We start from the raw sequence: 12,399 nt of genomic DNA on the forward strand, positions 1-12,399 counted from the left end.
GTCAAATGGGTGGATGCAAGTTGGTTATGTATTATGTGGGACTTGTGTAGAGTTAACAGTCTAGTCACACTCCGAATATCCCTTAAGTGTAGTTTCCTTAACTGGGTGACCCACGTGTTTCGTGGTTTCAACCAACAAGTCTGTACATCCAGTGGCAATTTTTCTCCCAGGCTTCAGGCTACATTTCCAAGTCTACTGTTTATACACAGTAAACGTGAATATCAGGCCCATTTTGAGCCTCCCACCTTGCCTTCCTCCAACCATCCCGCTGCTGTCCTACCCACCTTGGTTGCCATGCCCTTCTCTGGCATCATATTGTTTCTTCTGCTGAGATGCTTCTCCTTCCTTTCTCTCTCTGGCACACTCACTCTACAAACCCTAGCTGCCCCCGTGTCAGACTCTGAGGCTCTTTGTTCCTGCAGGGTGGCCTTCTCACCTTATTTCAGTGACACCATTCTCACATTGCATAGAAACTTTGTCTATTATTGAAACTGAGCTCCAGGGACAGTAGCCAATAATACTCTTTCAGCAAATACTTATCTAGTGTTTTCCCTGTGCTAGGCAGTGGTGAGAATAGTGGTAAACAAAACAGGTACAAATCCCTTCCTTCACAGAGCTTACATTCTATTTGTGGAAGGAGCCAATAAATAAGACAAGCAAAATATATAGTAAAATTATCCATACTCCGCTTTGTATTCCAAAACTTAGGAAAACACTAGGCCCACAATGAGAATTTTTTCTTTTTGAGTGGAAGAACAGGAATACCAGAGTGGAATTAGGTATATTAAATTGGGAATCAGGTGGCCTGCATTCTCATCCAGACTCTGCCACTGGCTGTGTAACTTTGGACAAGGCCTTTATCTTCTCTGAGCTCTAGTTTCTTCAAGTGTGAATTTAGAGAATTTGACTAAACCAACTCTGAAATGTGTTTCAGCATTAATGCTCTGATTCCAAGGAATAGTCACTGCATTCCAAGGAATTATGTTCAAAGAACCTAAGTCTGGAAGGTTAGACAGTAGACCAAAGACATGTACTTGCCACTGGATGGGCAAAGTAATGGAATGACCAGGGTCAAGTGTAGGTAATACAAGAGTGTTTCTTGAAGGAAGAGAGTCAGATGGATTGACAGAAGATAGAAGGGGTGGTGATTTTAGAAATGGTGTTCTCTTATACCAAGTGCCATGTGGAAAGGTTGCATCTGTAAAAAGTGAATTACTTGTTTTCAGATTTTACCTATTCAGATTGTAATGCATTAAGGCAAAGGAAAAAAGATTGAGAAAAAAGCCAGGCTAAGGTTTGATGTCATAAAGGGCTTATAGTAACTTCCTTTTATATTTGGATTTAAGTCATCAGATAACTGTCATCATACACATTCATAGGCATGTAATTTAGTGTTCAATTCCTGAACTGTAAATCTTTTTTTTGAGATATAATTGACATATAACATTATATTAGTTTCAGGTGTACAACCTAATGATTCTGTATTTGTATATATTGCAAAATGATCACCATAGCGTCACCACACATAGTTAACGTTTTTTTTCTTGTGATGAGAACTTTTAAGATCTACTAACTTAGCAGCTTTCAAATATACAGTACAGTATTATTAACTGTAGTCATCATACTATACATTCCTATGACATTTATTTTATAACTGGAAGTTTGTACCTTTTGACCACCTTCACTTATTTTTTTTTGTAAATGTTATGCATTTATTATGTAGATCCTTATATAATTGAAATATTGTTAATGCTTAGAGAAGTTCAGGGTCTTTGCAAGAATAAAACAGTACGTCCTAAAACAATCTAAAGATTGTAGAGAGATGTTTGAGTGTGTGACTTTCAGTCCGACAAAGTAAAAGTTCCAGATGTTAACCAAGCACAAGATTTTAGGAGAAATTCCATCAAAAAGAAAGCATGAGATGGTCATTCAAGAAACCCAAGAGAAAAATGGACCCAGGTGAAAATGAATTAGCTTGGGGTCAAACTGATGACAAATTCAATATCAGGTATCAGTATCAGGTGGAACAAGTTATGAATTTTGAACATTAGATCTTAGGGAGATGGTATTTATGTGAAATACGAAGTTATGGAGAGAGATTTGCATGTTTAAAACATTTTGATGTGCAAATGACCATATTGCACTGGATTGTGGAAAAGGAGAGCACAAAAAAGTATTTTAATATAGCTTTCTATGTAATAACATCATAAAGCTGGTTCAAATATTAAGCATACAAACATTAGACAAATAAAACAATTTGTTTGACTATAAATCTTTGTATCAACATCCAGCCAACATCCCTAGCTCAGAGATATACCTGTATAACAGTCAGTGTTTCTAAACTCTGGCACCTGTTTTTCTTTTCTTTTTTTGTTGAGGAAGATTAGCCCTGAGCTGACTACTGCCAATCCTCCTCTTTTTGCTGAGGAAGACTGGCCCTGAGCTAACATCCTGCCCATCTTCCTCTACTTTATATGTGGGATGCCTACCACAGCATGGCGTACCAAGCAGTGCCATGTCTGCACCCGGGATCTGAACCGGCGAACCCTGGGCAGCTGAAGCGGAACGTGCAAACCTAACTGCTGCACCACTGGGCTGGCCCTGTTTTTCTAAAGTAATAAAACATTGTGTAATACTTTCCTTTAAGTTGTATAAATGCTTCTGGGCTACAGAACTACATCTTGCTATCTGATACTTATTAAAGTAATTGGTCTTTTGAGCAATCAGACCGACATAGTTCTATGATTATGTCATTCCTGAGATTTTTATCCTCTGGATATGAAACTCTTGGCTTCTAGTATAACATTCAGCAATAAAAAAATTTTACCTTTAATATTTTCTTTTCTAGGTACCCAAGGTCCTAATGAAATGCATTCTAAAAAAGCCTCAACTGTACCATGTTCTAAATCACACGAGGAAGTGTTGAACCCTCCCTCATCTAGTTTTTTGTCCAAGAGTAGGACATCCTTTGTTGAAGACAGTGAGTAGTAATGTGTTATTAGTTCTTGAGACTATTGCTATGAGTTGGAGACAGTAGTTGGTTCCTGGGACAATTGCCTTTTTACTTTTGTTGCTCTACACTTTATGTAATTCTTTTCAGTTTCATGTGATCTTATTTGTAAACGTTTGCTATTAATGATGAGCTCTGATTTCTTCTAAAGATGGTCTTTGGTCACATGCTTTGCATTCACTATTTTATTATGTAAGTCCTCTCCTCTCAAAGACTTTAGGAAAATAAAAGTCTCTGATACCTTAGTCTGTCGGTTGGTGGTCTTCACATTATTAGTGAATGACAAAATATAGTAATTTGAAAATTATCATCTCTGGGATTTTCATATGGTTAATATTATATAAAATCATTGTTAATGGGTAACTAGCTTTATAACGTGGATGAACTATAACTTATATAGCCATTTAGGTTTTTAGTCATTTTTTATTATTTTTAAATAACTTTTCACGGAACATTTTTATGATAAAATTAAAATTATGTTCTTCCTGATTTAATTAGATCCCCACTAGTTTGCTGAGGATGAGTCCCTGATTTAATTGTTTTTCTGTGTGCTTTTTTTAAAATAATATTTCTAAGTAGTGTGTATGAACATATTTATATTGCTATGTATATGTAAAATGATTTTTTTCTTAGAGTTTCATCTTAATGCTGACTTTAATTTGTCCAACTAGCGGAAATTGCTTCTGTGGATATGATTGCAAGTGCTAGGAAGCTAGGCGAGCCTATCCAATCAGCTATTCCTTTACATCCACCCTACCACCCTACAGAACCTCGAGCACCTTGCCCCATAGGAAAAGAATACTTGCGTTCAAGTCACTGCTCCCCTGCCATGAATTCTACTGGAGAGGGCATGGCATTTTCTGTGGTAGGTGGAAAAGCTTGCTGTCAATTGAATAGAAGTCTATAGATTTAAAGAGGTCTCTGCTAGAATAGTAGACAAGGACACTGCACTAATCAGAGCACTGTACTACTTAAAATTTACCTCTGCATACACCTGCATGTTCTTACTCTAGGAAGATAGGGACAGGATGAATGTATGAAAAGGGAGTAAGAGCCAACACATATTGAGTGTTTATTTTGTGCCAGGCATAGTTCTAGGTACTTGACAGGTATTGAATAATTTACTCATCACAACAGCTCTGGAGTAGGTACTATTTGTATTTCCCATGGGGAAGCTGATATGCAAAGGTTAAGTATCTTGTCTGAGGTCACACAGCAGTTGTGGTCAGGATTTGAATTCAGGCATTCTAGCATCAGAAGCCATATTTTATATCCCTAATGAAATAATTTAAAATTTTAAAAATATAAGAAAGTGTGAAAAATAACCTTTCATCCATATTCCTATTATCCAGCATCAACTACTATTAATATATTGGCCTATTTTCTTCCACTTCTTTCTTTGGAAAAAATCCCTTTTTATACAGTCGTCCTGTCCCTATCTTCCTAGAAACAAGAACAGGCAGGTGTGTTCAAAGGGTTCATTTATAAACAATGATACATTCTCATTATTGAAAATTCAAACAATGCAGAGAAAGTACAAAGATGATGTAAGCATCATTAGCATTCGGTGACTATCATTCTGTGCATCTATTCAGATAGGAGTGTGCATGGAGAAAAAGAGAGAGAAAAGGGTTCATAAGATAATGGTTAATTTGGAGGAAGCTTAGTGGGAGATGTTGAAAGGGCTTCTGAGTTGCTGGTGATGTTTTGTTTCTTGACCTGAATGGCAGTTAAGTGGGAATGTTCCTTTTGAAATAATTCTTGAGCAGGACACTTGAACTTCAATAAAAAAGTTTTTAAAAATGTGATTATATTATAGTTATTTACTAAAAAGTATTAAATTTAATTTCAGTTTAGTAGGAAAAAAAGATACTGAAGTGAAATTGAAGAGATTCTTAAGCATCAAGTGTTTCTTCACCTCAAGAAATATTTTCTATAAGATTCCCTCTAAGGTTAAGAATTAAATTATTAACAATGTTGAGTTTTTACTCATATTTTGGGAGGTTTTCTCTTTAACTGTTTCAATTTTGGAGTTTCTATTGACTTCTTGATATGAAAGATAGTGACTTTAATACTTTTCAGTTATGATATCATTTTTTCAATGTCCAAGTGTAGTCATAACCTCTGAATTTTTCTATTTGAGAATATCTCACCTGCCTTTATATTTGAATGGCATCGTAAGGCACATTTTTTTTTTTCTCCAAGTACAAGTTTATAGACATTGTTTCATTTCTTTGGCATTGGGGATTAATAGAGTGTTTTGACAAATGTGTTTTTAAAAAAGCAAGAGAGAGAGAATAAAGGAACCTAGTTTTGTGCCACAGGCCCTCTATTCCTCTCACACCCGAAATGTTCTTATTTTTACGTGTCTCCTTTGTAGTTTTTCAAATCAACTCTCTTCTGTTTTTAATAGGAACCAGATAGTAGAATTTTCTTAACTTCCAAGTTGCCTAAAGATAGCAAACAGGAAATGTGTCCAGCTCAGGTCCAAGGCCCTAGGACAAGGAAGCTTCCCAAAGGAAAAAGGTAATGTTGCTGCATGCTTCAACGTTTGCAGTCTGTTTGCAAAGGGAGTTGAAGAGTAAGGGGTATACTCTCCAAACTTAGCTGTGAAGACGAGTATGAAATATTTGTTAAAGCACATATTACAGTTATTTTGAACTAAGTAATGCACTCTTGGCTGCTTAAATGGTCACTTATATTACAGATCTGAAAACAGAGCTGCAGGCTCCTCCTGGGATTCACCTTTCTCCCAGAGGCCAGGAAAGAGGTTAACAGAACAAGAATTACATGCTGTCTCAGAGAAACTGTCTCAGCGGCTATCTGAACTAGATTGGGCAAGTCTCGTTTTTTATTTAAATTGAGGTTACCGTCATAGGTGAGCATTTAAGTGATCCTCCAGTTGAAAGCTAAGGTACTGGAAAACTAGTTGTGTCTTAATTACTGTGAAAATATTCCATAAGTCAAGCAGGTAGGACATAGGGTCAGAAATGATCTCCTAGCCTTTAATGATATGAACAAATTTGGTACAGATTTATCCAAGTTTTTATTGAATTCTGATGAAAACTAAATCATTTAGCATAAATGATTACATTAAACCATTTATCTTTAGATACATCTATATAGTTTCTCTTTGTTACTAAAGATAGATTTGGTATAAAATTAGATGGACCTCTGATTCTCACAAAATACAATATTACAGTTTGGGGGTGTCATTGAATAAATGTATTAAATTCCTATGTGACTTACTCTAAAGTTTATTGAAACTGAATAGTCCAGAGCACTGATATACACCCTTTAGAAACTAAACATGCATAAGCATCTGGAAACTTAGTGCCTAATTATCAGAGGAAGCTTTTTAAAGGTTCTATCTGTCTACTCCTTCCAACTTGCATTCTGCTGAAATCAATGAAAGATGTGGAAAAAAATTTTCTTGACAGATGTTAAAAAGTGCCCTGGGTGATCGAATTAAAGAAAAGACTGACTATGAAGAAGAGAATATTGGAAATGAAGAGGTGGAGAGTGGAAATGATGAGACACTGTCTCAGCACAGTGACAGCATTATGGAGTGTGGGCCGAAGAAGCGAAGGCCAGGTACTTATCCCAGAGAGGCCACGATGAGGACATCTCAGGGAACCACTTAGGCACTTCCGTCTGTTTATAGTGTCTGGCTTTCTCGTTTTCAGTATTTCAAAATATATAAAAGGATCAAAAATAGTAACAAATACCTGTATCTTCACCATCTAGAAGTGATAGATGTTAAGTTACATTTGCTTTACACCTCTTGGGTTTGAGAAATAAGAGTTGAAATCCCCTCTGTCCTCCCCACAGTCCATTGTTTTTCCCTCCCTCAAAGAAACTACTCTCAAAGTTTTTTTTCTTATCCCTGCTACTTTTTTCCAGTTTTATTGAGATATAATTAACATAGAACATTGTATTCGTTTAAGGTGTACAGTATAATGATTTGATATATGTACATATTGCAAAATGATTACCACAAGTTTAGTTAATATCTATCACTTCACATAGTTATTATAAATTTTTTTCTTGTGATGATAACTTTTAAGATCTAATCTCAACAATACTGTATTGCATATCTGAAAGTTGCTAACTGTAGTCACCATGCTGTACATTAGATCCCTAGAACTTATTTGTCTTATAAGTTGTATAGGATACAACGTATAGCTTGTACGTTTCAACCACCTTCATACATTTCACCCACCTTTTACCCCGCCCCCTTCCACCTCTGGCAACCACCAGTCTGTTCTCTGTATTTATGAGTTTGTTTTTTTAGATTCTACATGTAAGTGAGATCATACAGTATTTGTCTTTCTCTGTCTGACTTATTTTACTTAGCATAATGCCCATCCATGTTGTCACAAATGGCAGGATTCCCTTCTTTTTTTATGGCTGAATAATATTCCATTGTGTATATATACACTACATTTTCCTTATCTATTCACCCATTGATGGACACGGATTGTTTCTGTATCTTGGCTATTGTAAATAATGCTGTGGTGAGAATGGCAGTGCAGATATCTTTTTGAGGTAGTAATTTCATTTCTCTTCTGGATATATATCCAGAAGTGGAATTGCTGGGTCATATGGTAGTTCTCTTTTTAATTTTTTGAGGAACCTCCATACTGGTTTCCATAGTGACTGCATCAATTTACATTCCCACCAAAAGTGCACAAAGGTTCCCTTTTCTCTACATCCTCTCCAACGTTTGTTATCTCGTCTTTTTGATAATAACCATTCTGACAGGTGTGAGTTGATGTCTAATTGTGGTTTTGATTTGCATTTCCCTGATGATTAGTGATGTTAAGCACCTTTTTGTGTACCTGTTGACCCTTTGTATGTCTTCTTTAGAAAAATGTCTGTTCAGTTCCTCTGCGCATTTTTTAATCGAATTATTTTTTTGCTATTGCTTGTATGAGTTCTTTATATATTTTGGATATTAACTGCGTAGATATCTGCTTTGCAAATATTTTCTCTCATTTGGTTGGTTGCCTCTTTATTTTGTTGATGGTTTCCTTTGCTGTGCAAAAGCTTATTAGTTTGATATAGTCCCACTTATTTACTTTTGCTGTTGGTGTCAGACCCAAAATATTGTCAAGACTGATGTCAGCGAGCTTACCCCTTATCTTTTTCTTCTAGGAGTTTTATGGTTTCAGGTCTTAACATTAAAGTCTTTAATCAATTTTGAGTTTATTTTGTGAATGGTGCAAGATAGTGGTCCAGTTTTCTCAAAACCATTTGCTGAAGAGACTGGTCTTTCCCCATTGTATATTCCTGGCTCCTTTGTTCTAAATTAATTGGCCATATATGTGTGGGTTTATTTTTGGGCTCTGTTCTGTTCCATTGGTCTATGTGTCTGTTTTTATGCCAGTACCATACTGTTCTGATTACTGTAGCTTTGTAATAAGAGTTTGAAATCAGGAAGTGTGATCCCTTCCCAGCTTTGTTCTTCTTTCACTCCAGATTGTTTTGACTGTTTGGAGTATTTTGTGGTTTCATAAGAATTTTACAATTGTTTATTCTATTTCTGTGAAAAATACTGTTGGGATTTTGATAAGGATTGCATTGAGTTTGTAGATTGCTTTGGGTAGCATGGATATTTTAGCAATATCAGTTCTTTTATTCCATGAGCACAGAATATCTTTCCATTTATTTGTGTCATCTTCAATTTCTTTCAATATCTTAAAGCTTTCAGTATACAGGTCTTTCACCTCCTTGGTTAAATGTATTCTTAGATATATCATTCTTTTTGAAGCAGTTGTAAATGGAATTGTTTTCTTAGTTTCTCTTTCTGATAGATCGTTATTAGTGTATAGAAACACAACTGATTTTTATATATTGACTTTGTATCTTACAACTTTACTGAATTCGTTTGTTAGTTCCAATAGTTTTTTGGTGGCGTCTTTAGGGTGTTCTACATAGAATATCACATCATCTGCAAATAGAGAGTTTTACTATTTCCTTTCCAATTTGGATGCCTTTTATTTCTTTTTCTTACCTAATTACACTGTCTGGGGCTTCCAGTACTGTGTTGAATAAAAGTGGCAAGAGCAGGTGCCTTTGTCTTGCGCCTGATCTTAGAGGAACCAATTTCAGCTTTTCACTGTTGAGTATAAAATTAGCTGTGGGCTTGTCATATATGGTCTTTATTATGTTGAGGTACATTTCCTTTATACTCAGTTTGTTGGGAGTTTTTATCATGACTGGATGTTGAATTTTTCAGATGCTTTTTCTGCATCTATTGAGATAATCTCATGATTTTTGTCCTTTGTTTTGTTAATGTGGTGTATCACATTGATTTGTGGGTGTTGCACCATCCTTGCCTCCCTGGAATAAATCCCACTGGATCATGCTGTATGATCATTTTAATGTACTGTTGAATTCATTTGCTAATATTTTGTTGAGGATTTGTGCATCTATGTTCATCAGGGATATTGGCTTTTAATGTTCTTGTGGTATCTTGTCTGGTTTTGGTATCAGGGTAATGCTGGCCTTATAAAATGAATTTGGATGTGTTCCCTCCTCTTCTACTTTTTGGAAGAGCTTGAGAAGGGATTGGTATTAATTCTTCTTTAAATGTTTGGTAGAATTCACCAGTGAAGCCATCTCATCCTGGACTTTTGTTTGCTGGGAGGTATTTGATTACTGATTTAATCTCCTTACTTGTAATTGGTCTGTTCATATTTTCTATTTATTCATAATTCAGTTTTGGTAGGTAGTATGTTTCTAGAAATTTATCCATTTCTTCTAGGTTGTCCAATTTGTTGGTGTAGAGTTGTTCCTAGTAGTTTCTTATGATCCCTTGTGTTTCCATGCTATCAGTTGTAATGTCTCTTCTTTCATTTCTAATTTTATTTGAATCCTCTTTTTTTTTCTTGGTAAGTCTAGCTAAAGGTTTGTCTGTTTTGCTTATCTTTTCAAAAAAACCCAGCTCTTAGTTTCATTGATCTTTTCTATTGTGTTTTTAGTCTCTATTTCATTTATTTCTGCTCTGGTCATTGTTATTTCCATCCTTCTACTAACTTTTGGCCTCGTTTGTTTCTTCTTTTTCTAGTTACTTGAGCTGTAAAGTTAGGTTGTTTTTTAAGATCTTTCTTATTTTTTTTGTTTTGTTTTTCAGTTTTATTGAGATAGAATTGGCATACAGCACTGTATAAGTTTAAGGTGTACAGCATAATGACTTGACTTACATGTATTGTGAAATGATTGCCAAGTTTAGTTAACATCTGTTATCTCATACAGATACAAAAAAGAAAAAAAATTCTTTTTCCTTGTGAGGAGAGCTCAGGATCTACTCTTAACTTTCAGATGTACCATACAGCAGTGTTTTTGTTCGTTTGTTTTGTTTTTGCAGGGGAAGATTTGCCCTAAGCTAACATCTGTTGCCAGTCTTCCTCCTTTTTTTCCTTCCTTTTCCCCCTGCAAAGCCCCAGTACATAGTTGTGTATAGTTGTAAGTTCTTCTTGTTCTTCTGTTTGAGCCATCACCACAGCATGGCAACTGACAGATGAATGGTGTAGTTCCGTCCCCAAAACCAAACCCAGGCTCCTGACACAGAGCACACCAAACTTTAACCAGTAGGCCATCAGGGCTTGCGCCAGCAGTGTTAACTGTACTCATCATGTTATACATTACATCCCCAGTACTTACCTTATAACTGGAAATTTGTACCATTTGACCACCTTCATCCAGTTCCCCCATCCCTCATCCCCTGCCTCTGCTAACCACAAATCTGATCTTTTTTTTCTGAGTTTGGCTTTCTTTTTTAAGATTGGCACCTTAGCTAAGAACTGTTGCCAGTCTTTTTTTTTTATTTTCTGATTTTTTCTTCCCAAATGCTCCCAGTGCATAGTTGTATGTTTTTTTTTTTAGTTGCAGGTCCTTCTAGTTGTGGCATGTGGGACACCACCTCAGCATGGCCTGACGAGTGGTGCCATGTCCGTGCCCAGGATCCGAACCAGCGAAACCCTGGGCCACCAAAGCAGAGTGCGTGAACTTAACCACTCGGCCACAGGGCCAGCCCCTGGCTTTCTTTTTTTTATATTCCACATAGAAGTGAGATAATTCAGTATTGTGTCTTTCTGTGTCTGACTGACTTCACTTAGCATAATGCCCTTGTGGTCCCTTTTTTTTTTAAATCCATTTAGCCATGCTGTGTCTTTTTATTGGAGAATTGAGTCCATTTACATTTAAAGTAATTATTGAGGGGCTGGCCCCATGGCCAAGTGGTTAAGTTCATGTGCTCTGCTTCGGTGGCCCAGGATTTCACCGATGCGGATCCTGGGCACAGATCTTAGCACTGCTTATCACACCATGCAGAGGTGGCATCCCACATAGCAGAGCTAGAAGGACCTGCAACTAGAATATACAACTATGTACTGGGGGGCTTTGGTGATAAAAAGAGAGGGGAAAAAAAAGAAGATTGGTAACATGTTAGCTCAGGTGCCCATCTTTTCCCCAAAAAAAGAATAAAAAAATAATTATTTATACGTATGGACTTACTGTTGCCATTTTATTGTTTTCTGACTATGTTGTAATTCCTTTGTTCCTTTCTTCTTCTCCTCTTGCTCTCTTTTGTGTTTCAGTGATTTTCTCTAGTGGTATGCTTAGATTCCTTTCCCTTTATCTTTTGCATATCATAGATTTTTTTCTTTGTGGTTACCGTAGGCTTATATAATACATCTTATATTTATAACAGACACTTTTAAGCTGATAACAACTTGAGTTTAAACACCAACTAAAGTTCTACATTTTTACTCTGCCCCTGTATTTTGTTTTTGATGTCACATTTTACATCTTTCTATCTTGTGTATCCATTAACTAATAATTGTAGTTATAGTTATTTTTACTACTTTTGTCTTTTTTGTGTGAGGTCATAATAGTTTATAACATTATGAACTTTCAGTTGTACATTATTATTTGTCAGTCACCATATATATGTGCCCCTTTGCCCCTTATGCTCACCCTTGACCTACTTCCCCTCTGGTAACCACTAATCTGTTCTCTTTGTCCATGTGTTTTGTTTATCTTCCACATATGAGTGAAATCATGCAGTGTTTTTCTTACTGTGTCTGGCTTATTTTGCTTAATGTAATACTCTCAAGGTCCATCCGTGTTGTTGTGAATGGGACAATTTTGTCTTTTCTTATGGCTGAGTAGTATTCCATTACATATATATACAGCATATCTTCTTTATCCATTCATCAGTTGATGGGCACTTGAGTTGCTTCCATGTCTTGGCTGTTGTGAATAATGCTACAATGAACATAGGGGCATATAAGTCTCCTTGAATTGTTGATTTCAAGTTCTTTGGAGAAATACCCAGTAGTAGGATAGCTGGGTCATGTGGTATTTCTGTTTTTAATTTTTTG

General features: G+C 36.1%; 1 protein-coding gene across 4 annotated transcripts in view; it reads left to right on the forward strand.

The window, feature by feature from the left end:
* CEP95 (centrosomal protein 95) overlaps positions 1-12,399 on the forward strand; it is a 40,211-nt gene that overhangs the window by 10,787 nt on the left and 17,025 nt on the right. For all 4 annotated transcript variants that reach the window (XM_014848000.3, XM_070482064.1, XM_014847999.3 and 1 more), the window contains exons 7-11: positions 2,849-2,980; positions 3,682-3,875; positions 5,424-5,536; positions 5,718-5,847; positions 6,451-6,604. In XM_014848000.3, the coding sequence (XP_014703486.3) occupies positions 2,849-2,980; positions 3,682-3,875; positions 5,424-5,536; positions 5,718-5,847; positions 6,451-6,604 (723 nt within the window). The remainder of the gene's footprint in view (positions 1-2,848; positions 2,981-3,681; positions 3,876-5,423; positions 5,537-5,717; positions 5,848-6,450; positions 6,605-12,399) is intronic.

Source organism: Equus asinus, chromosome 13 (genome assembly GCF_041296235.1).
Source record: "Equus asinus isolate D_3611 breed Donkey chromosome 13, EquAss-T2T_v2, whole genome shotgun sequence".
NCBI classification, from domain to species: Eukaryota; Metazoa; Chordata; class Mammalia; order Perissodactyla; family Equidae; genus Equus; species Equus asinus.